General features: G+C 36.9%; 1 protein-coding gene across 1 annotated transcript in view; it reads right to left on the bottom strand.

The window, feature by feature from the left end:
- Window positions 1-20,729, bottom strand: part of podxl (podocalyxin-like) — a 31,286-nt gene extending 10,557 nt beyond the window's left edge. Inside the window, exons 1-2 of the mRNA XM_030148775.1 lie at window positions 20,218-20,729; window positions 551-1,237 (exon numbers count right to left, since the gene is read on the bottom strand). Coding sequence (XP_030004635.1) covers window positions 551-1,237; window positions 20,218-20,260 — 730 coding nt within the window. The 5' untranslated portion in view covers window positions 20,261-20,729. The remainder of the gene's footprint in view (window positions 1-550; window positions 1,238-20,217) is intronic.
- Between the last annotated feature and the right edge of the window lie 2,346 nt (window positions 20,730-23,075).

Raw genomic sequence — 23,075 nt, 5'->3', positions numbered from 1 at the left:
AGAAAAGACTGACTTTTTCAGCAAATGATATCATTGACTGAACAAAAGCCAAGCATTTCCATCCACTGTCACTGATCCAACTCCATGGGTTTTACTGGTGAATCAATGTAGAAGATGAAGGTGTTTCCATGGTAACTGCGGAGCCTCTGAACGTCCAAATGGGTCCTATCTGATGACCATGAAAAGATGATAAACTGCATTTTACACCAATTATTTACATGGATTAATAGGATTAGTGGCTCAATGGTCTAATTCTAATTAAACTCTAATTCATGAAAAATTGTAGTGTTAAATATCATTAGATTTTGTTTTTCATTAGATTTTTTTTTCTTTTTTGTGTATTTTGTTCATTTGCTTGGGGAGGTATTTATGTAAGCCTTTTTGGCTTCTAACCTCTACAGCACAATGGTGTTACTTGCATAATTCTTTTTTTCTTATTGTTGTTTGTGATGTGCAAATAAATGAATGACAAAATTAAATAAATAGGTATTAAACAGTTTAATCGATAGATACTTCTTGTTGCTGGTGGATGTTTGGGTCCACTCCATACCTTGTTTGTGTCTGTCCTGCTTTGTCATGGAACTGATAGTAGTATCGGTCACCAGTTGACCCACTGTTGTAGCTGGACCTGATGAGGCCTTTGTGGCTTTAGTCGTCTCCACATTCCCAGTGGGTGCTGGACTGGTCGTAGGTGCGTCGGCCTTAGACGTGGTACCAGGTGCAGGCGGCTGTGAGGCCTGTGTCGTGATAGCCTGTGGTAGTACCCCTGAGCTGCTGCTGCTGCTGCTGCCGCTGCCGCTGCTGCTGCCGCCGCCGCCGCTGCTGGTGCTGCTGCTGCTGCCAGATGGGGCTGCAGTTGTGGGCATGGTCTTACCAGGAGTGGGTGTAACAGCTGCAGTGTTTGCACCTGCCTGAGTGGGTGGGGGTGTTGTACCACTACTGGGCAGTGTTGTTGGCTTGTCTGTGGCGGCGGTGGTGGCCTGTGGTTGGGTGGGCTGTGTTACGTCTGCAGGCTTGGTAGTAGCTGGTCTCTTGACTGTTGTGGCCGGTGGGACGACATTAGTAGCAGAAACGATGACTGAGGTGACCGTTGTAGGTTCATTTTTTTTGACAGGTCCAGTTGTCTCCCTAGTAGGTGTGTCTGTCTTGGCAATAGTTGGCACAGTCCCTGATACACCACCAGCAGGCAGCCCAGTAGCATCCTGTCCTTCAGTGGAATGCACATGAATTAGAAGGCCTGTAGAGGAAAACACATGAAGGATTAAAGACAGCACCCTGCAAAAACAAAACCTTTTATGGATAAAGATCTGTAAAAACACGCACCACATGATTCCTGAACAGTTTTTACCCCACAGCCATAACCACACTGAACAATGAACTCAACCATTAAAGTACAGACATGTATTTTTGCACTGTTTTGTTCATTGCACTGCACACATTTGCACTGATGTGTGTGTGATGTATTGCTGTGTGATAAATGAAGGAGGTTGATGTGTGAGGAAATAATGAGTGGATGTTGATGTGATGCATATTTTGTTTTTATTATATATTTTTATAGTTATTATTACTATTTATTACTATTACTATTTATGTGTCCAAATCCTGATAGTGCACCTAAATTTCATTGTACATATTGTATAATAACAATAAAGTATCTTATCTTATCTCATTTATTTCGAGCAAGTAAGTATTTTTCAACACCTGATCACATGGACAACATCAGGTCATTTCAGTCAAACAGTGACATGTTATTAACCTTAAAAAGTTGGTTCATGACCTGGAGTAACACTGGTTTTCACTGGGGTCGGGTTGATTGTCCTTTTACTGATTTACAGCCAAATATTTACTGTACTTTAAAAAAAAAAGATTATAATTATTTAACCTTTATTTAACCAGGGAAAAAATCCCATTGAGATTAAGAACATCCTTTTCAAGGGAGTCGCAGTTCCAATATACAAAAATTTACAGGATAAGTTAAACTATGAAAAACAAGTGCGAGATATTGAGTTTGAGTTTGGATTTGAAAGGATTTAAGGAGATCAATTCAGTCAATTCCTGCTATTAAACCAAAAATTCCACGTAGTCCTTAGCAGACAATTTTCTTTATGTCTCCTTTGGCTCAGGACAGGTTGGTTTATTAGTTGTTGGGGTTTTTTTTGGCTAAAAACCACTGTGCCTGGAAAACAATATAAGCAAGAGTGATGGTAGACAACAAAACCACAGGGTGTATAAAAAAACATACATTTTGAAAAATTATCCCCAGCTCCGCATTTGATGGTTTTTGGAATTTTCTGTTATGGATGTCAGTAGGTAGGGGACTGGTGGATGTTTGTCCAAATTTACAGACCCAGGTTTTCATGCATGAGTTAACCCTAACCCTAACCTGTCCTCAGTGACATTTTCAGGCCTAAATAAGTTGAATTAACTTTGAAAGGCAGGAACAGCTGCAATGGGTAAAGAAATGAAATTGCCATGGTGGCCAAAGTGTTAATGCCATAACCTGGCAATTTGGTGGAAAACCAGACAGATGCCCATGTCCCCTCCCATGACCTTTGATTGGATTTAAATCCCACCGCTACTTCACACAAACCAGTTTTAACTTTGACTGCACAATTTGCCCCTGCTCACTCATGCATGAAAACGTGGGTCTGTAAATTTGGACAAATATCCACCAATCCCCTACCTACTGATGTCCATAAAAGAAAATTCCAAAAATTATCAAATGCGGAACTGGGAATAATTTTTCAAAATGCGTTGTTGTTTTTTTTTTTATACACCCTGTATAAAAATATTAGCCACACTGTAAAAAAAAATCATGTAGTTTTTTCAGAAAAAAACTGGCAGCTGTGGTTACCAGAACAACACTGTAAAAAACACATCCAACTGTAAACATATTTACGGAGTAACATGTAGATTTAACATTTTAAACACGTATATTTAACATTGGATTTAAATGGTAAATGAACTGCACTTATTTAGCACATTTTCTACACCTTCATGGTCTCTAAAGCACTTTCCAAAACCACCAGGTCCAACTGGAAACAATCTAGGTTTCAGTGTCTTCCGTGGACACTTTAACATAATGACAGTTGGAGCCAGGATTCAAACCACCAACCCTTTGGTTATTGGATGAGCTGCTCTACCAACTCTACCAACCCATTAATGTACAAGTTTAAAATGCTAAACTGTTAAATGTTTACTTTTTTTTATAACTTATTTTATTACAAAAAAAAAAAGGAAATAGGCCGTTATTTCAACATTATGGTCTTGCAATTTAAACAGCACCACTTTGTTTTTAAATTCACAGTTTTATTTTCTAAAAACAATAGAAATATGTCATTTCTACATACAAATGTGGTTTTGTTCACATACTCTTCCTGTAAAAACTACAGCTATATTTGATTTAATCGTTAACACAAAAATCTTTTCAAATAAACAACTTTGCATTGTATTGTCATTTACAGATTTTTTAAGTTGCAGTTTTACAACTTCTTCAGTCATGTTCTACAGTGCATAGATCCATAACACTGAACTTAAAGCTCCCTTTCTACAGTCCAATTTTCATTCTTCTGTGAGTTCGTCACTGCACTAGACACAAGTAAGAGGACAGAACATTTGTTTATTTCTGATTTTGTCTGCGTTCCAGTTGCAACATGGACCCCAGCTCCTGGATTCGCTGCTGTTTTGACAGCCTCTGCTCTCCTTCTTCATCACCGTGTCTGCATTCACGGTGACCTGAACAGGATGTCACGCACAATAAACTTGGAAGCACCACACCCTCCATCATGGCCTTTTTCTCGTGCCCTTTGAACAATCCTCGTTTGACTCCAGGACCAGAATACAATGGCACCCGCCTCGCCCACGCAGCCCCCCCACTCCTGCACACACGGACATCCACCCACCGACAGCACATCCACACCAGCGTACATTCAAGGAAACACACGAACTCATAGAGGACCATATTCCCTCCTGGTGATGTCATATGTTTATTATCTTCCTTATAGTGCTTACGTAAACCTGCCAGACATCTTGATTTTTTTTTTTTACTTCTCATGCTAAATTGCATAAAAATATCTTTTTCTTTTTGTCACATTTCTCCACTCGTCTTTATCAGAATGCACAACGATGGCTGAAAAACAAAACCTCATATCTGCAAAATGCATCTTTTTGAAAAATCTATTTTAAAAATTGCTGTTTTCTTGCAGAATACTATTTGGTGATGTAACTGTTTTTAACTCTATTACTTTTTACAGTAATATCCTGCATGAAAACAACAATATATTTAACATTTTCTCAAAAAACTGCATTTTTCAGATGTTTTGTTCTTGGGACATTCTTGGGCCATTTATTTACGTTTATTTTGTTATTTATTGTATTTTTATTTATTTAACCTTTATTTAAACTCGGAGATATATTGAGGATGCAACCTCATTCATCATGTAACCGAGACAGAACAAGACATTTGAAAGATCCAATGGACAAATCAGAAATACCGAAAAGTAACAGAGAAAACAGAACTCTACTTAAAAACAGGAGCAGCTGGAGGTAAAATAAGATGGAATTATGGATTTAAAACACAAAATATTTGAAACATACAATGTCATATTAGAAGTACCAAAAAGTAAAAGTGATAACGATGAACTAAAAACAAAGACATCAACTTAAAAACAGGAGCAGTTGGTGGTAAAATAGAAGTGATTAAGGATTTAAATTGTCCTAATGATAAACATGTGGTAAGTTTCAGATGGAGCAAGGCAGCAGGCGACCACTTGTGCAGTCAGTCAGGGTTCACATACACCCCTCAAGATTTTATCCTTCAGACACATTTTTATATATATATATATAAAAAAAAAAAAAGGTATTTGTAGCCACAGTTGGAGGTACAGTTGTCAGTGTGAATTGCACATGATGACTCTTCGTTGTTCAAGTCATGAGCTTTTCATCCTCCTCTGTGACTCCTGCTGTCAGTGCATGCAGCATTAGCACAGTGTCAGGAGGCAGTAGATAAGAGTGTGTTCTGGTCAAGTGGAGGCTGGTAGAGCCGAGCCTGTCCTGTCTCTGTATAGCACACACACATCACTTATCAGCCTGAAACCTGCTGTTCTGAACACTGTTAGCCAGAGAGGATGGCTGTCAAAGCTCTCCAGTCAGAGGGCTGTCTTTGATTCAGATGAGTGTTCAGTCTACACAACATACGGTCACACTGCTATGACTGTTTTGACACCATGCAAGAGTTTTTTTCATCTGCCTAAAAAGCAGGCACAGTATTTGCTTTGCTACAAAAGAAAAGAGATTTAGTGGTTTAGTGACAGAGCTGTAGAGCGTCTTAACCCATAAAGACCCAAACATCCAAAAGCATCTACTGAGCTAAACTGTTTAATACCTGATCCACTAATCCTATCAATACATGTCGATAAATAGTGTAAAACACAGTTTATGGGTCAATATATAATTGAGGGACTTTTTGAGTTCCCTTTACTGGGTAACATAGTTGACAGGTATAGTTGACATTTTTGCTGTTTTCAGGCCTAAAATCAACATAACCATAACACCACATGGCATTTTTACAGAAAGATTCTTCTAAATATCATATATATAATTAAGTAACATTTAAACTGAAAGTTATTTATAAATGTATTGTAATAACACCGTTGACATAAGAGTGAGATAAATACACGCTTGACTCACACACTACCTACACACTTCCTTCAGAGGTGTTTTTTTGTAATGGGTAACAGTTGAAAGTGATTTCTCAGGCACAGATACAATTTATTATTTTCATTTAAAATTTTATATATTGCCAAAAAAGATCTGATTATCTCAAGATTATCTCAACTTAATAAAAACAAAAAACAAAATTTTTGAGTAAGCTCATTTTATTATTGTTTAGCTAATTAGAAGGTGGTTGTTATTTAGTTGACATTTTAGTATATCTAGTCATTTATTCATTATTTATTAATCATTTATTAATAAGTGATTGTTTCTGTAATTAAACAATTATGGAATTTTTTAAGACATGATCACAATGAACATAAAAAAGTTTTCTTTATTATGTATTTTTTAAAAACTTTTTATAAACATGTATACAAGATATATCCCATGGAATTGTATATTGACCCTTATCATCTTTCATGGTCATCAGATATGACCCATTTGGACGTTCAGGGGCTCTGTAGTGAACATGGAAACACTATCAACTTCTAAAACATTGATTCACCAGTAAAACCCATGGAGTCTGACAAATGACAGTGGGTGGAGATGCTTGTTTTTACGATCAGTTACTGATATATTTTGTTGAAAATGTCACTTTTTCTTCAGTTTTCTCTCTTTCTGATATAATAACCCTCAGCTTTAATCTGAGCTTTTATGAACATCTACATGATCAGTGAATTCAATGTAGAAAAATACTTGATTTTCACAAAAAAAAAAAAAAAAAGCAAAATACAGAGGATAATATTATAATAAATGGTGACAAATCACTTAAGAATGGTTAAATGGAGATAAACATTGATCTGGGAACTGACACAAAACTAGCACTGGGTGTTTATGGGTTAAGTAAAAGACAGGAGTGAAATATATGTGAGGTCAGTGAACGTGGCTGAAGATCGCTGTCTCCTCCAGGTGTGGCGTCTTGTTTGGTGTGACCCCGCTGACCTGAGCTGTCACTGATGCATCTGTTTTTTAGCGGGCGACAGCACCCGTTGATCCCACTGCTATCAGTACCGTGGCTGTTTTTACCTCACCCACACATTCCTCACCACACACCCTCCCAGAAAAACACACACACACACACACTCACACATGGCACCACCTGTACTCTGTCAAATTAACCCACACTGACTCCCACTAAACTCAATACACCCTGTTTACTTCACCTTCAACTTTCTACAGCACTTGCAACGGAAACTGCATAAATAACATTAATCTTATTACTTAAGAGGTATTGGACTGATGTATTTTAACTCCACACACTTCTATCAAAAGCAAGTAGCTACGTTAATAACAAAAGATAAATGTTGTGCTACTCACCTACATTTTTTTTTTTTTACATTTGTTCTAATGATCAAAAATAATACATAATATTAGCACATAGTTTCCAAAGCAGCAGCATTATAATACATATGTTATGCATTCCCATGTGGATAAAATCTGTCGTAATAGGCCAGAAGTAGGACTACTCCTGTTGGATTCACAAAGCAGGATAAGTGATTTCACTGACTGATACCTGAATGTGAAGAAATATTTATCTAAATGAGTTAATGTTATTTCTACACCGCAATATTGGTCTGAGACATTTCCCAATGGAGCAACTTTTGATGTAACCTCCATTATTTTCTCCTCCCCCAGTCCCAGAGAAAAGGAAACCAACATTAACAAAATTATTAAAACTGCAAGAAAAAAGAAGTAAATTAGCTATTATGCAGAAGTTGTTTTACATTTCTAAATCATTATTAAACTATTATTTTATTTGATAAATTAATTATGCTACAGAAATTCAGATATATAAATGCAATAATGGACTGAGAAGTAGTAACATAGCTGTTAAAAATCTAAATATACTCAATAGAGCACAGTCTATTTTTGCAAGTTATATCCTAAAAGGTGCATGTGTATATTTTACTGTCACAAATATTTAACCTCATCTCAATCTTAATTTTGAGAAGTTGCACAGTGATGCAAGATAAAGAAAAATAGATAATTTGCTTCAAATACATTAAAACTGAAGTAATGAAGTAATGTAAGGAGTAGAAAGTATACATTTTTCTTTTGAAATTTACAAAATAAATGAAAAAGTTGTCAGAGTCCTGAAACTTTACCCGAGTACTACCTCGGAATTGTGCAATAACCTTTTACTTATGTGTGTAATGTAGAACATACTTATTATTCTCTTGGTTTTAGATTTATTTATTTATGACACGACCTCATCAGTATTTTAGAACTTGTTTTTTCTCAGGTGTTTTTTTTAGTGTTGACCCGGCATCGTAATTTCGTTCTGCAATGCATCTTGGATTGAATTTTGCCAAATGACAATAAAGTGATCTGATTCTGATTCTGATTCTGAGTACAGTAACAAAGTATTTCTATTTTTGTTGCTTCATCTGTTGAGTATATTGTAAAATAGTACTTGAGTAACAACTTGCGTGTAGTGCAGACCCACAACCTAAACCAAGACTGGGGCATGTCGAGACTGAGACAAGACCAGGACTTTAAGGCTGAGACCAAAACCAGACATGGGCATTATGGAAAATATCAGCTCATCATCAGTTAATTTTCTTGCCAAAACGCTGAAATAACAGTTATCTTCAAGGTGATTACATTTCTAAAAGTATGAGTGAGTTTCTGGGCAGGAACTGAATCAGTAAGTGGCAAAACATTTAATGACTACAGGAAATGTTTCAAAGGTAACAGCTCTGATGTTTACATTACATTTACATTTATGCATTTGGCAGATGCTTTTTTCCAAAGCAACTTACAAGGGAAAAAACAAAAAGAAAAGAAAAATACAAGACCAGGTTAAAGGCATAAAACAGCTGTACAATTTAAACAGTGTCGTACAGAAGAATAAAAAAAGCCAAATGATAGCCTTAAATACAAGAACAGAATTTAAAAAAAGATATAAAAAGAGCTGTACAATTAAAAACAGTGAAATAAAAATACCAAGTAAAACAACAGAATAAACATATTAATGCACTTAAAATGGAATGTTTGAAAGTGCTAGGACAGGAGGTGCTCTCTGAAGAGCTGGGTCTTAAAGAGCTGATGTTAAAATAAATAAATTAGTTGGTGTATTCCTGCAGTTGTGGTCTTGGTATAAAATCCTGAATCATCTTTGTAATTCAAAAAGACTAGACTAAGATGTTCATAAAGAGGCCATTCTCAGGTACTAGGACTAGTTCAAGCATGTAGTAACATTTGCCTTTTTCCATTAAAGAATGCATTTAATGGAACTACAGATAAAACAGACTGTAGAGCTGTCGTACCGTCGTCTGGTTATTTTGTTTTTCTCGATGCGACCTGCTCTCAGAGTCAGGACCAAGGGCCAGACAGCAGAGGGTGTGAGAACCGACCCCCCGTCCTTTCCCTGGCTCCTCTTTCAACTTGGCACACTTCAGAGAAAGGAAGCAGCTCTGTTGATTTAGGCCCGGTGACTTCTAATTTTGCAATTGGTATTACCTGAATGGACTAATGCTGGTCATGTGCCAGTTGTTTTTCTGTTGTTTTCATTCTTACACCCTGTTTCATATGTAACCAGCTGTTCATCAAAGCTGTTTATGTCAGAGTCAGCTCTGAACCATAAGTGAAGCCTGTAGGCGCCGTCATATTGAACTGGAGAAACTTAACTGCAGTTCTTCCTGTGTTTATCCTATACTATGAAACCAGCAACATGTCACTTCCTGTATGAGACAGAATTAGCCTGAGAATCAGCGACAAGTCCAGACGTAAATATGACAATTGAAAAATATCGGATGAGCTGTGCCCACAACCACGTGGGATGTCTGAATGTATTATTTTTATTCTATTGTTTTATTTGGTATTGATTTATTGTTCTTATTTTTTGTCTTTTAATTGTACAGCTTTTTTTGTTTTTTAAGTATTCTTGTATTCTATTCTTTTATTTAGGTTTTATTTATTCTTTTGTGCAGCCCTTTTTTGAACAGTTGTTCTATGTCTTTTAATCTATTCTTTTATTTTAATCTTTTTTTTTTTTAATTTATTCTTCTGTACAGCACTTTGGTCCACTGTGGTTGTTTTAAAGTGCTTTACAAATAATGTTGGACTGGATTGGAATAACCTTTTAAGCACTAATCCTGTCAATACAGTGAGATAATTCAGGTAAAATGCTGTTTATCATCTTTTCAGCAGCATCACCTGTCTTTTTCAGATGCATCCATACTATCTGTAGTGAACATGGAAACACCGTCATCTTCTCCAAGATTCACCAATAAAACCCATGCAGTTTGACAAATGACAGTGGATGGAGACACTTGTTTTTGTGTAGAATTAATAATATGTTTTGCTGAAAAAGTAATATTTCTTTCAATAACAACTGAATTTACTCTGAGCATTTATTAACAACTACATGATCAGTAAATTAAATATGGGAGAATATGTCATTTTCACTTGAAAAATAACAGTGGAGAAAAATCCATTTGGAAGTCACCACAAAAAACAGTCCTGGGTCTTTCTGGGTTAAAGTCTAATGTTGTTCTGTCTGCTGGATGCATAAATACGTTGTGTAATGTATAAAATCTACAAAGAAATGTGACTGTGCAAAAAAAAAAAAGTACTATTGTATATGATATACAACTACAGTCTAGTAAAAGAAATCCATAATTACACTTTTAGTAAATAAATACAACCTGTTGTAACTTAATTTGTTTTGGTCAGACATGAATAACCAACAGAGGAACAGGTGTCAAACATGGGGCCCGGGGGCCAAAATCGGCCCTCCAGTGGGTCCAATCTGGCCCCAAGGATGAACTTGTGAAATGCAACAATTACACTGAAGATATTAACAAGGATGTTAAAATCATTTTAGGTCAGTTCAATCTAAAGTGACTCAGACCAGTAAAATACAATCATAAAAACCTTTAAATAATGAAAACCACATATTTTTCTCTTTGTTTTAGTGTAAGAAAAGTAAAATTACACAAAAATATTTACTTTTACAGACTAGCCTTTAACAAAAAATATGAACAACCTGAAATGTCTTGTGGAATTTTACCAATACTCTGCCTGTGACTACATGTTTTGTGTATTTGTAGATCCACTGTGATCTGTACGTTATAATGCACACGTGTAAAATAAATAAAGCAAAATATTGTTAAAACTGGACTTATTTTTCTCAAGTTGTTCATATTTGTTCGTACTATATTCCATTACACTTCATAGGTGTAAACATTTTTGTTGTGAAATTTTACTTTTTTCGCTCAAAAACATGGAAAAAACTTTGAAGTTGACATTATTTATAAGTTCTTATATTATTATTTGTATTATTTTACTAGTCCGGCCTACTTTATATCACATTAGGTTGTATGTGGCCCCTGAACTAAAGTGAGTTTGACACCCCTGATCAGGAAACAGAAAAACTAAAGGATGATTTTTTTTTTAAAAAGCGTCAGTTTGCATTGACAGTGCTCCCCTCTCTGTCCTCCCCTGCTGTTTGGTTCCAGTGGGTGTCGACCCCACCCTGCTCACTGTGAGAAACACTGTCAGAGTGGAAAGGGTGGAGACTTGCTAAAGGCCCCACACAGACTGAAGCAGAGGAATGAAAATGGCTTATGTTAACTCAGTGCAGCTCATACAAGGATTCTTTAGAACAAACTCCTGAGAAACCTGGGAACCTGCTGCAGGAACCTGAACACAACAGCATCAGTGAGGTCGACGGGATATTTTAGGTTAAAGGGGTCATATTTTACTAAACCCATTTTTATTAGTCTTTGGTTCATTTATTTGTGTATTTGGACCCTAATAGTTCATAAAGTTTGAATTTGGACCCTCCAGGTGCTGCAATGCTATCTTTATATTCATTCTGGCAGAAATCGAGTGGATTTCTACAACCTGTTTTAATTCCTTCTTAATTTGTTATGTCTATTACTAGTTACGTCACGACATTTGCACATATAAGGTCAAGACTTCTGACGAACATTGCTCCGAGTACGACATAATTGTTTGTCAGCAGCAGCAGTTGTAGTTCACACTGAAAACATGTCCAAACTTTGAGCCAATTACCTAAAATGTTCAGCTGTTGATGGAACGGGACAGAGCAGCACGGTCAACAACCTGGAGGGGGCGGGGCCTGAAGTGGCTCGTTTGCATTTAAAGGGCCAGCGCTCAAAACGACCTTCCTGGTGTCATTACTCAGAAATAGGGTTGAAGATGGACCTGTGGAGTTGAATTAATAAAGAATTCAGACCCAAGCAGAGCATTTACAGTTTATGTAGACCACAGGGAAGTGTTTTAAAATGCATAATTCTGTTTTTAAAAAGCAAAATATCACACTTTTAACATCTGGCTGATGTTCCATCTGTTACTCAGTCAGTTTTAGATCCATCATCTGCCTTTAGCAGAACCATAGTCGTATTCAAACAGGAAATGACCAAACAAAATGTGTTACAGATGATGACACAGAGCCAGCAGATATGAACACACCTCAGCTCTATACAGTGTTAATTTATTGTGATACTGAAACATTCATTTAAATAAACATGAAACTGTCCAAACATTAGATGTATGTTGTCTGTTTATAATGGGGTATTTTAATTACTTTATGAAGTCAATAATCAAGCCATTTTAACTCAGTTAGTTGATTAATTGGGATTTAATTGTCAGTGCCCTACATCCAAGACAAAATAACAATAAAATATCACATCAGCTACACTTTCCATATTTTTTCACATGTTACTTATCATATATGCCATATGCAATTTTTCTGCATCGGTATGAAGTAAAACATAAAGCTTGTCCCAATTCTGATAAAAATGAGTCGACTCCACCTGCTGTTAATCAACAAATCAAATATTTGTATCACTTGTATGTGTGCATACAAGAAAAGAAAAAAAAAATCAGATGGGATTATGTTCCTGAAGAGATCTAAATCATGAAAATGAATCACATTCCATAGTGAGCTTATATGGGCTATGAAGCCTTTTGCATTATTCCTTTCACCTGTTGAACCAATGTTTATCAAATGATTATGAATGTTAATAAAACAATTCCACTACTACTAACATTTGAAAGAAGATGAATGAATTATTGCAATATTTTCCCTCTCATGCCTTCTCCTTCACTCTGGCAGACACACTGAATGTCAACATGAAAATAAATAGACTACAATATATACTATCTACTCTATAAAAAAGTCAAATACTGTTTTTAACTTTGCTTTAAAGGTAGAATCAAATCCCCATTTCAGTACCATGGATAGCAGCACAAAGACCCACAAACACTAACTTTAGAAAAAAAATTATACCGGCATTGATCAAAGCCTGTGATGTAAGGTCTGACAGTGAAATTTTAATGTTGTTGGTGTTTCAAACTGTTCTCACATTGTAGCGCTTTCCTTAGAAAAATATTTTGTGGTCTACTGGGGATTTCACATTCATCACTGCTGGGGGAAAGGTTACATACTGTCGCTGTCAGACATAAAAAATAATAACAACTCCATTTCTCCTGGAAAATTACATCCAGACCTCAGGTGTGTGGACCAGTTTGACAAATACGTCAAGGTTTGTTGCAAAATCTATAAAAGTCTATTGATTGTCCAAAGGTGTGATCTTCAACATCCATATCTACTGAGACTGAACAAATAATAAATAGCTGATTAGTCAGAAATTCATCGATGCAACCTACCAATATGGGGAATTTAACTGTATAATGTGTCAGCATAGACCTATACAACAGTAAATCTACAGCATTAATGTGTGTCTGACCGTGCACAGCAGCCCAGCTGACCCCCGGACCCCACCTCTAAACTGATGCTCGTCTGAGCGTGAACATGCACCGTGTGCGCCAAACAGAGGAGAGTAAATAAATAAATGTAGCTGTTGCTCCAATGCATCGGTGGGACAAAGGTGCCCTGTTAGCTTAGTGACAGCCCACACAAAGACCTCGCAGGCCCCACGTGTGGCCATGCAATGATGAGCCCCTCCCTCACCACGGACCCATGCTGCAGCTACAGCATTTTAAGAGTTCAGTGGTCCATCCTCATCCCATTGAGAAAGGCAATTCAGCTCCCTGTGGGACCAAGGGTGGTTGGTGTGCGGGTGTGGAAGGAGTGAGGGGGGGACGGGAGGGGTCTTTGCTTTACAATTTGAGCTCCAGTGAAGAGAGGTGAGGAGCTGTGAATGTAAAAACACTCGGCGGGGATAAAAGAGAGACAAGTGAAAGGGAGGAGAGAAAGAAAGAGGGGGTGAGGGGGGAGAAAGTAAAGAGGGGTTGTAGACGCTATAAATCTAACGGCCTTATGGAAATGACTGACCACACACACACATACACACACTTACACATACACACACACACACACACACACACACATACAAGAGACCCTTGCACACATTATCTGCAAACAACACACTCCCTGTCCTTGGAAACCAGACTGGTATGTGTGTTTATAAGAGCTGTGGGGTGTGTTAATGTGAAAAGTTCAATGTTAGAACCCCATCCCTCTCCCCACTTGCAAACTTGAACAGGAACAGGGCAGCAGGACCTCCAAATAACACATATTTTCTCATTTAACTGGTGTTTTTGCTGCACTTGACGAAACAACAGCCGCTCTCTGTTTTTCTTAAATCTGAGAAGTGAGAGGAGTTTGCACAAAGTGATGAGGCGGATGAAAAGAGTGCTGAGACAGTAAGGAGCGCACAAACACTGAGCGGACAGTGAAGATGAAGGGAGGTGAGGAATGGGGAGATGCCGGACCAAAGAGAAAAGGAGGAGGAGGAGGTGAGTGAAGGTCCACAGCGGTACCAGCCACAGGCCTGATTAATGAACACCTGGGTGTGCAGCGTGGCATGCTGGGTGAAGGGAGGGAGTGTGGGGTTACAGCGGAGGTGAAGGAAAGCTGCGTTTTATCTGCACTATCGGACAGTGATGAAACGCTCAGCTTTACAGAGAGCAGAGGTTCCTCCCTGAAATGAAAACGCCATCCACATGCCAGCCATGCCTCGCTTTTAAAAACAAGATCCGCAGCATCTGGAGAGCTAATAAATCCGGGAAAAAAAAGGTCTTTCAAGGACCTAAAGGGGTCCTTGAGGGACATTAGGGATTTGGAGTTTCACAACTGAACCTTGCATTTAGTTATTGAAGTCCATTAAATTATAGTTACTATGACTGGAAATAGTTTCAGTGCTGTTTTTTCTCGGACAGATCTTTTATTAGAGTTTGCTTCAGGGGGAAAACTTTTTGACAGCGACGATGATGAGTGTTCAAGACAGTAAGCACACAAATGATTAATTATCTATACCACAGATTTACACTGATGCACTATGGATAAACATTCTACAAAAAAAAAAAAAACAACTCAATATATGATGCATTGTAAAAACACAAACCAACTTTAACATTTAGGGTTTTTTTTCTGTTTTTTAAAATATGAAAAAAACAAAAAGTTCTCTTATTTTAATTCACATTACATGACTTCATTAATGCTTTGACCACGCACACTGAAGTATAGATACCCTCCTCAGAGGTCACTTCAGACTCGTTGTTACATTTATTTCTATTGAACCCATTCAACATAAGTGGGTGGAAACTTGAACTACACATTCAACTTAAATGTTACACATAAGAAGTTACATAAGTTATTGTCCTGCTAGTGATGATGGATTAGTCATTGTTGGTGTAACAAAAAAAAAAAAAACAAAGAAAGTTTTACTGTGTGACATATTATTGAAATCATTCCAGTTAAACAAATATCATTGGTCTCAGTGTGTTCAAGGCTCAGGTACACAACGTAATGTCAAAGGAACTAACATGAACCAAAGTTTAATATGAGCTGTCATTAAACCAAGAAAATAAATCATATACCAATGTCCTTGAGCCCTGAAAGTTTTGTATGTTCTGTATTAATGTGTAACATGAAATTGTTGAGAATTCTGTTAAAAACAAAGCAAACAAAGGTCTCTGCTCGAAACAAAGATACTATTGCGATGCAAAGCTATTTTAGAAATCCTGAAGGAAATCTGCACTTTTCTCCACAAGCTAGCTCAATACAAAGTGTCCCTACAGCCGAGTGGGACAAGGTGGCTCAAGGCCGTCTGCTGCCGCCACACCCTCCTTGGGAACTGGGATGTTGATAAAGTTTTTTCCCATCTATTGTTCTCCGTTCTCTCCCATGTGTGGTGGCCAGTGCAGATACCAGACGAGTGCCAAGCAGGCAGCGTCAGCCGCTGGTGTCCGGACAGGCCAGGAACCCTGACTGGGTGTTATCTTGTAGGAAATGGACAAGTCATGAACCCGTAAACGCAGATGAGATGGTCTACGTAGGGGTTAGGAAGTCCTGGACAGGACTGATAACTGATGATGCTCCTTCTTCCTTCTCCAGATACACCTCCAAGTGCTTTTTTAAGTTCAGTTCTAGAGTGCATTTTTCTGTGATTTAAGTATTTTGACTATTTTTTTCCACAGCTGACTGTTAAACCTGAAGATAAGTACCCATCCATCTATAGTTAGGAAGTACAGTCCAGCTTGAAATCACCAAAATATACCATCACAGTACTTTTTTCCCATCTGCAACTAACAAGAACATTAATCGAAAAGAAAACTCCAATTTAAACTGAAAAATTTGACTTGAACAATTAACTTTTATGATGAATATTTATTTATTCTCACCCAAGAAGCACAAGGTGCCACTGGAACAAAAGCAATAAAGAGCCACTACAAAAAATTTTGAAAGCTCTTGAACACAACCTTCTCATTAACAACCATAAACTGACTGATTGCTTGATGTTGATGTTTTATATGTGCAGTCATGGCCAAAGGTTTTGGGAATGACACAAGTTTTGTTTTCACAAAATTTGCTTCCACATGTTTCTGAAGTGCATTGAAGAATAAGTAGAAGCATTATATAAGTTTTAAAGAAATGTAATGACAAATAAGTCACATTTATGCAAAGAATCCATTTGTATTATTCCAAAAACATTTGGCCATGGCTGTAACAAACAGTACAAACAATGAGAATGATGGGTTTGCTCTTCAAAAATTCATTCATTCATTCACTTTCTGTAGCACTTAACTCTCAAGACAGTCATAGAGGTGCTGTGCTCATCCACCAATTCTATAAATGGATTCTTTGCTTAAATGTGATTTACAGTATTTGTCATTGATTTTCTTTGAAACCTATACAGTATCTTCTAATTGTTCTTCAATGTACTACAGAAACACCTGGAAATGACAAAACATAAGCAGCAAAGTTTGCAAAAATAAAACTAGCGTCATTCCAAAATCTTTTGGTCATGACTGTACACTCTGGATATGGCATCATTTCCTCTCAGGGCTCTCTTCAAGATCTATTGAATGAAAATTATAAATGCATACAATGGACACACCTGAGCCTTTTTAACAGTGTGTTAACAGAAAAGCAAAACTTATGTTGCATGTCTAACTTCCATAATTTTTCTCAGCTGTTTAACTTTAAATAAATGTTCATACATGAAATAAACTTATATCATCTGAACAACACAGTAACCACATCCTGCTCAGGTCACTGTCCCCCATTAAACAACTGCACAAAAATGAACCCATATGTGGAATCAAATAGTGTTAAAACATGAACAACCAACAGCAATAAATGATTTCAAATGTAAAACGTAAAAGTGAAAGGATTTATTAAATCTACAGGGTGGGGAAGCAAAATTGACAATATTTTGAGGCAGGGATTGAAAGACAGTGTATGACCAATTAGTTCATTGAAAGTCATGAGAATTTATAATTTTTAAGAAAATTTACATAATAGAAAATGTTTTTATTCTATGTGTCCTCCTTCTTTCTCAATAACTGCCTTCACACGCTTCCTGAAACTTGTGCAAGTGTTCCTCAAATATTCAGGTGACAACTTCTCCCATTCTTCTTTAATAGTATCTTCCAGACTTCCTCGTAATAGTTTTGCTCATAGTCATTCTCTTCTTTACATTATAAACAGTCTTTATGGACACTCCAACTATTTTTGAAATCTCCTTTGGTGTGACGAGTGCATTCAGCAAATCACACACTCTTTGACGTTTGCTTTCCTGATTACTCATATGGGCAAAAGTTTCTGAAAAGGTATGGATAATAGTGTTAGGTATGATTATGAAATCAATATATGTTTGGTTTCAAAGCAATTGACGTAGTGCCTGCTGAGAAAAAACAACTGAATGTTCATTGTAAATTTTGCTTCCCCACCCTGTCAGTATTTAAACTTGAGAAACATATCCTTGGCTCCAGAGCACAAACATCAACTTTGTACACAGGAAAAATTACTGAGCATTTTTTCTGGAGTCAAAAGTATTTTCCTCAAAAAGAATACATTTTGCTCTATTTTGAGTAAATTTGGCTTTAAATTGAGTTTGGAGAGCTCTACCCAAAGAGTAACGTTTATTCTTTTTAGAGAGGGACCAAATATTATCTGGGTAGAGTAACATTTTCTTCAATTAGAGTAAATTTTACTCTGACAAATTTCCTGTGTACCCTGATGACTGCAGTTCAGGAAGTATCAAACATCTCACAAAACACTGGTAGAAAACTGAAGTTACTGTGCATGGACGACTAGAACAGACTAGAAACTAACACTGAGAAGTTCATGTTCAATAATAGCTGGGACATAATTAATTCAGTAAGGTGTAACCCATGACTGTATTTCCAAATATGTGATAACACAGTTAAATGTACACACACACACACACACACACACAGGCATGGTCACATATGCAATAGTGCGGTCGGCTTTTATTTTTATAAAAGTGCTGACAGCCTTCAGAGTGAGTTTTCAGCCTGTGTTGTGCATTTTTCTCACACGGTGAAAAATAAAGGCGAGTGGGGCAGGTGCAAATTAAAGACAAAGACTTTCTTGGCCTCTCGGTGAGGGAGGAGGACAGGGGTGCACTTCATTATTCAGCCTCTTCTGTTGGATGGACGCTGCTTATTGGACGACTGTGCGTGTGTTTTATTGGAGGGGCTGGGAAACATTTGGGACCCGTCAACTGAGGAGTGGAGGGGCAGATGTTTCGACTGAGTACTATTACAAACGATTATGTCCTCTCAAGGCAGATTTATTTGAGCTTGTTATTTTAAGTATGCGTCAGTGCTTTAGTTTTTTCTGTATATTGTGTGTAGATACATTCACAGCCATTTGCAACAGATGTATATTTTTATTTATCACACACCATAAAGAATGTGGTGTTCCAAACTTTATCACAGTATCTGCCAAACATAAATTTAAATAATGTTAATATGCTGAAGTACATTAGATTAACTTAAGTGGACTTACACTTCAGCACTGGGCATTTCAAGTACTGCCCTTGACATTTTCTTAACATTGCCTAACAGATTAAGAAACAAACGCATTATGGTTACACTTGACCAAATATAAAGTTAAAATCTAATATGCTAATATGCAATCTAATTAGACAATTTTTTGTCAAATTCCTGCAAAATGGTGCAAATTTTTTACCTTTTCATAGCTGTAACAGTCATTTAAATGTCAAAATCTTATTACAATAAACTACTTATAAGATATAAAACTGTCACACAACCAAACCTTATCAGTAAAGTTGCTTAACCCATAAAGCCCCAGTGCTACTTTTGTGACAGTTTCCAAATGAATTTTCCTCTAGATTTAAACTTTCTTAAATGATTTATCACAATTCAATCTAATATTATCCTCTGTATTTTGTGTTTGTTCAGTAAAAATCATGTATTTTCCTGTATTTAATTCACTGATCATGTAGATATTCATGGAAGTTCAGATTAAAGTGGAAAGTTAATATGTTAAAAAAAACAAAGAAAACTGAATAAAAAATGACTTTTTAAGAAAATATACTATTAACTGAACATAAACTAAGTGTGTCAATCCACTGTCATTGATCCAACTTTATGGGTTTTACTGGTGAATCAATGTCGGAGCCTCTGAACATCCAAATGGGTCATATCTGATGATCATGAAAAGATAAAAAACTGCATTTTACTCCACTAATTTACATATTTTCATAGGATTAGTGGATCAGAAGTTGTTTAACTTCTTCTATCGGTGGATGATTCTGACCACCAGTTGCTGTTTGGGTCTTTATGAGTTAAACTGGTCTCAAACACCTCAACCAACTTCCACAGAAAAGGAAAAAAAAAACTAATGTGACAATGTAATAAATCATGGACTAGTTAGTTTCATCAAGAGTAGTTTTACTTCTTAAACTAAATATTTCTGGGTCATATAGAGTGTTTTGCAACTTTCATCGTGAGGTTTTCATTCATTATTTCACCCGTGCACCATCCACTGTGGACACCTGTTGCTGCACTACCACTGATGCTCCCTTTGTCTTTAAGTGTCTGTTTCTGTATTTTACCCATCACCTCTGTGTGCCTGTAGTCATACTTGTATCAGAAACAACTCACTATAACTCATCTCAAACTGATATTATGCCAAAACCACAGAGAAAACCTGTTGCTCCATCAGAAAACACCCGTGTTAGACCCCCGTGAGAAGCATCCCAGGTGTATTTGTGAAGTTAAAGTTTTACTCACTCAGTGAAAGTAGCAGCCACGTGATCCTCAGAGTCGTTCTCATCCTGTTTCTGCTCGTTTCTTCTCGCAGATGTATGTATCATTCATGCAGCGCAGCGCTACAATCCGTTAGTTTGTATTAGTAGATGAGGATGATGAAGCGGACTCTGACGCCGTCCTGTCACGCCTTTCTCCTTGAATTTGTTTCTCAAGTCAATGATCAGGCCCAAAGTATTGTTCAATTTTTTCTTCTTCTATGGAACTGAAAGCCAAGAATGCTTTTGTTTGTCTCGGCTGCTTCTTTTCTCTGCAGACTTGGGGATTTGGGGGAAGAGTGTTTCTGTGGTCTCCTTGGCTGCACCGTTGTGGCTCAAGGTCTCTCTCTCTCCCTCTCTCTCTCTCTCTCTCTCTCTGTCTCCCACAGTGGCCTGGTGCTGGTATTGTGCTCTGTCAGTCCTCACTCTGCAGCTAAGTGTTCAGCTGTTACCAGCCAGTGCAGCAGACCAGGAGTACTGCCCATTCCCCCAGACTGTCCCTGCCTCCCTTATCATGAGAAAGCAGGGGCAGCCCAATAACAGGGCCGAGGGCAGCCAGGACGTTTTGAATAACAAAGGAAGCCGAGAGACAATGTGTTCCTCTGGTTGTGATTCATTCCAAAAATGGTGCATGACTCAAGGACGTGGGGTGAAATCACATCAGCAAGTTCTTTGATCAGAAGTCAGCGTGTTTTCATGTTCACTGTTCACATTGTATCACACATGCAGAGTTAACCGGACATACAGGGGCCTCCTCGGGGTCTGCAGAGAAAAGACACGACTAAAGACACTAAAATAGCTCGATTCTTTTAATATACTTTCTCCTCCTGTCTTATAAAGTAGAGTTTATTTGAGTTTTTAGCTTTTTATAGTAGATATTTGCATCAATCAATTGAAAGGAGCTGTTGTTTAACCCATAAAGACCCAGAGCTACTTTTGTGGTACTTCCAAAATAGTTTTTTCTCTATATTTAACTTTTCTTAAGTGATTTATCACCATTTATTATTATATTATCCTCTGTATTTTGTGTTTTACAGCAAAAATCAGGTATTTTCCTATGTTTAATTCACTGATCATGTAGATGTTCATAAAAGCTCAGATTGTAGCTGAGGGTTGTTATATCAGAAAGTGAGAAAACTGTAGAAAAAGTGACTTTTTAAGCAAAATATATCACTAACTTAACATAAACCAAGCATCTCCATCCACTGTCATTGATCCAGCTTCATGGGTTTTACTGGTGAATCAATGTTGTAGAAGATGGCGGTGTTTCCACGGTAACTACGGAGCCTCTGAATGTCCAAATGGGTCATATCTGATGACCATGAAAAGATGATAAACTGCATTTTAAATCAATTTACTTGTATTGATAGGATTAGTGAATCAACAGGTTTTAAACAGTTTAGATCAGTAGATGGTTTTGGTCACCAGTGGATGTTTGGGTCTTTATGGGTTAACTGAATGTTGTTGTTGCATGTGAACTGTTTTTACAAAATGCAGCAGGTTACACTAAAAGACTTTATATTTAAGTTGAAACTGAATGTGGCAGACTTTGTGGCTTTGTGAGCAATACACAATGTTGACTTTCAGCTGTATCACATTGTATTTTCATGTTTTTATTTTCTGCAATGGAAATATATCGGTTCACAACGTATAACTTTATAAATTTAGATGCAGTTCATCTTGAAATCACTGTTGCATACCATCAATTTGCTTTTTTTTTTTTTTTTTTTGCTTCCAACAGCAACTAACAAGTGTATTAATAACAAAAGGAGCTTCAGTTTAATAAGACTCAGACCATCATCTGGGGCTTAAGTGACTATTTTTCAAAAATATTTGATACTTTTTAACTAGTAATCCACACATATACTTTAGAAATGTAAAGTAAAGTAAAGTGCAGTCCGTCAGCTTTTCAGTGATATTACATAGCTCTTATTTGGACATGTAGAGGCTCCATAGTGAATGTGTTGTGCACCTCTGATTCATTATAATTTCTTACTTTGCACTGATGTATGACTCTAATTTGCTTCAGAAAGGCACAATATTAGAGCAGATTTTTTTGGAAATCCAAAACATCTAAATTCAAATGATTAGATAAGAAATAAAACTTGCTTTAGATTTGGTCTGAGTTAGAAAGCAAAAATTTGTATTTTATTTTTAGTATTTTTCATTAAAATTGTGACTTTAATTGAACTTGATAAAATCGAAGTAGTCCTGAATCTAATTATGTTTTTGACTCCTGATTCTGACAGATACTATGGAAAATAGTACAGGTCAGGCACCACAAAAACAGTTCTTGGTCTCTGGGTGTTAAACTGAAAAAAATAACCCCAAAAATCAGTGTGCGAACTGTAACAGTTTGTTTCATTATGTAATAATTCCTGTCATTAAGAGTATGTAATTTTTAGTGACATCTTGTGGTGAAGTTGCAACTGAATTCCCTTCGCCTCACCTTACCCTACAGTGGACGCTGAAGAAATGACAGTCTTTGTCAGGGTCAGTGTTTGTTTAACTCTGGTCCACATTTAAACACAGTCGGTGCATCTTCATGTTGGATATAACCCACTGTGAAACAGGAGAGAGAGTCCCTTTGGAGCAACTGTTGAAACATGGTGGTACAACATGGCAGACTTTATAGATATAAGTAGGTCTGTAAGACAAAAACACATGAATTCTTTTATTCAGGTAATTATACATAGATGAAAACATATTTATGAACATCATATTCAGTTTCTGCAATAAGATCCTTCTAAATCTGAGATATACAGACATACATTATTGCCCATAAAGTTGAAATAATTTTGATTTCACACACATTTCTCTTTTTTATTCCTATTTTTACACATC

The sequence above is a fragment of the Sphaeramia orbicularis genome, chromosome 12 (assembly GCF_902148855.1).
Source record: "Sphaeramia orbicularis chromosome 12, fSphaOr1.1, whole genome shotgun sequence".
Classification (NCBI taxonomy): Eukaryota; Metazoa; Chordata; class Actinopteri; order Kurtiformes; family Apogonidae; genus Sphaeramia; species Sphaeramia orbicularis.
This window is presented reverse-complemented; position numbering and strand designations above follow the sequence as displayed.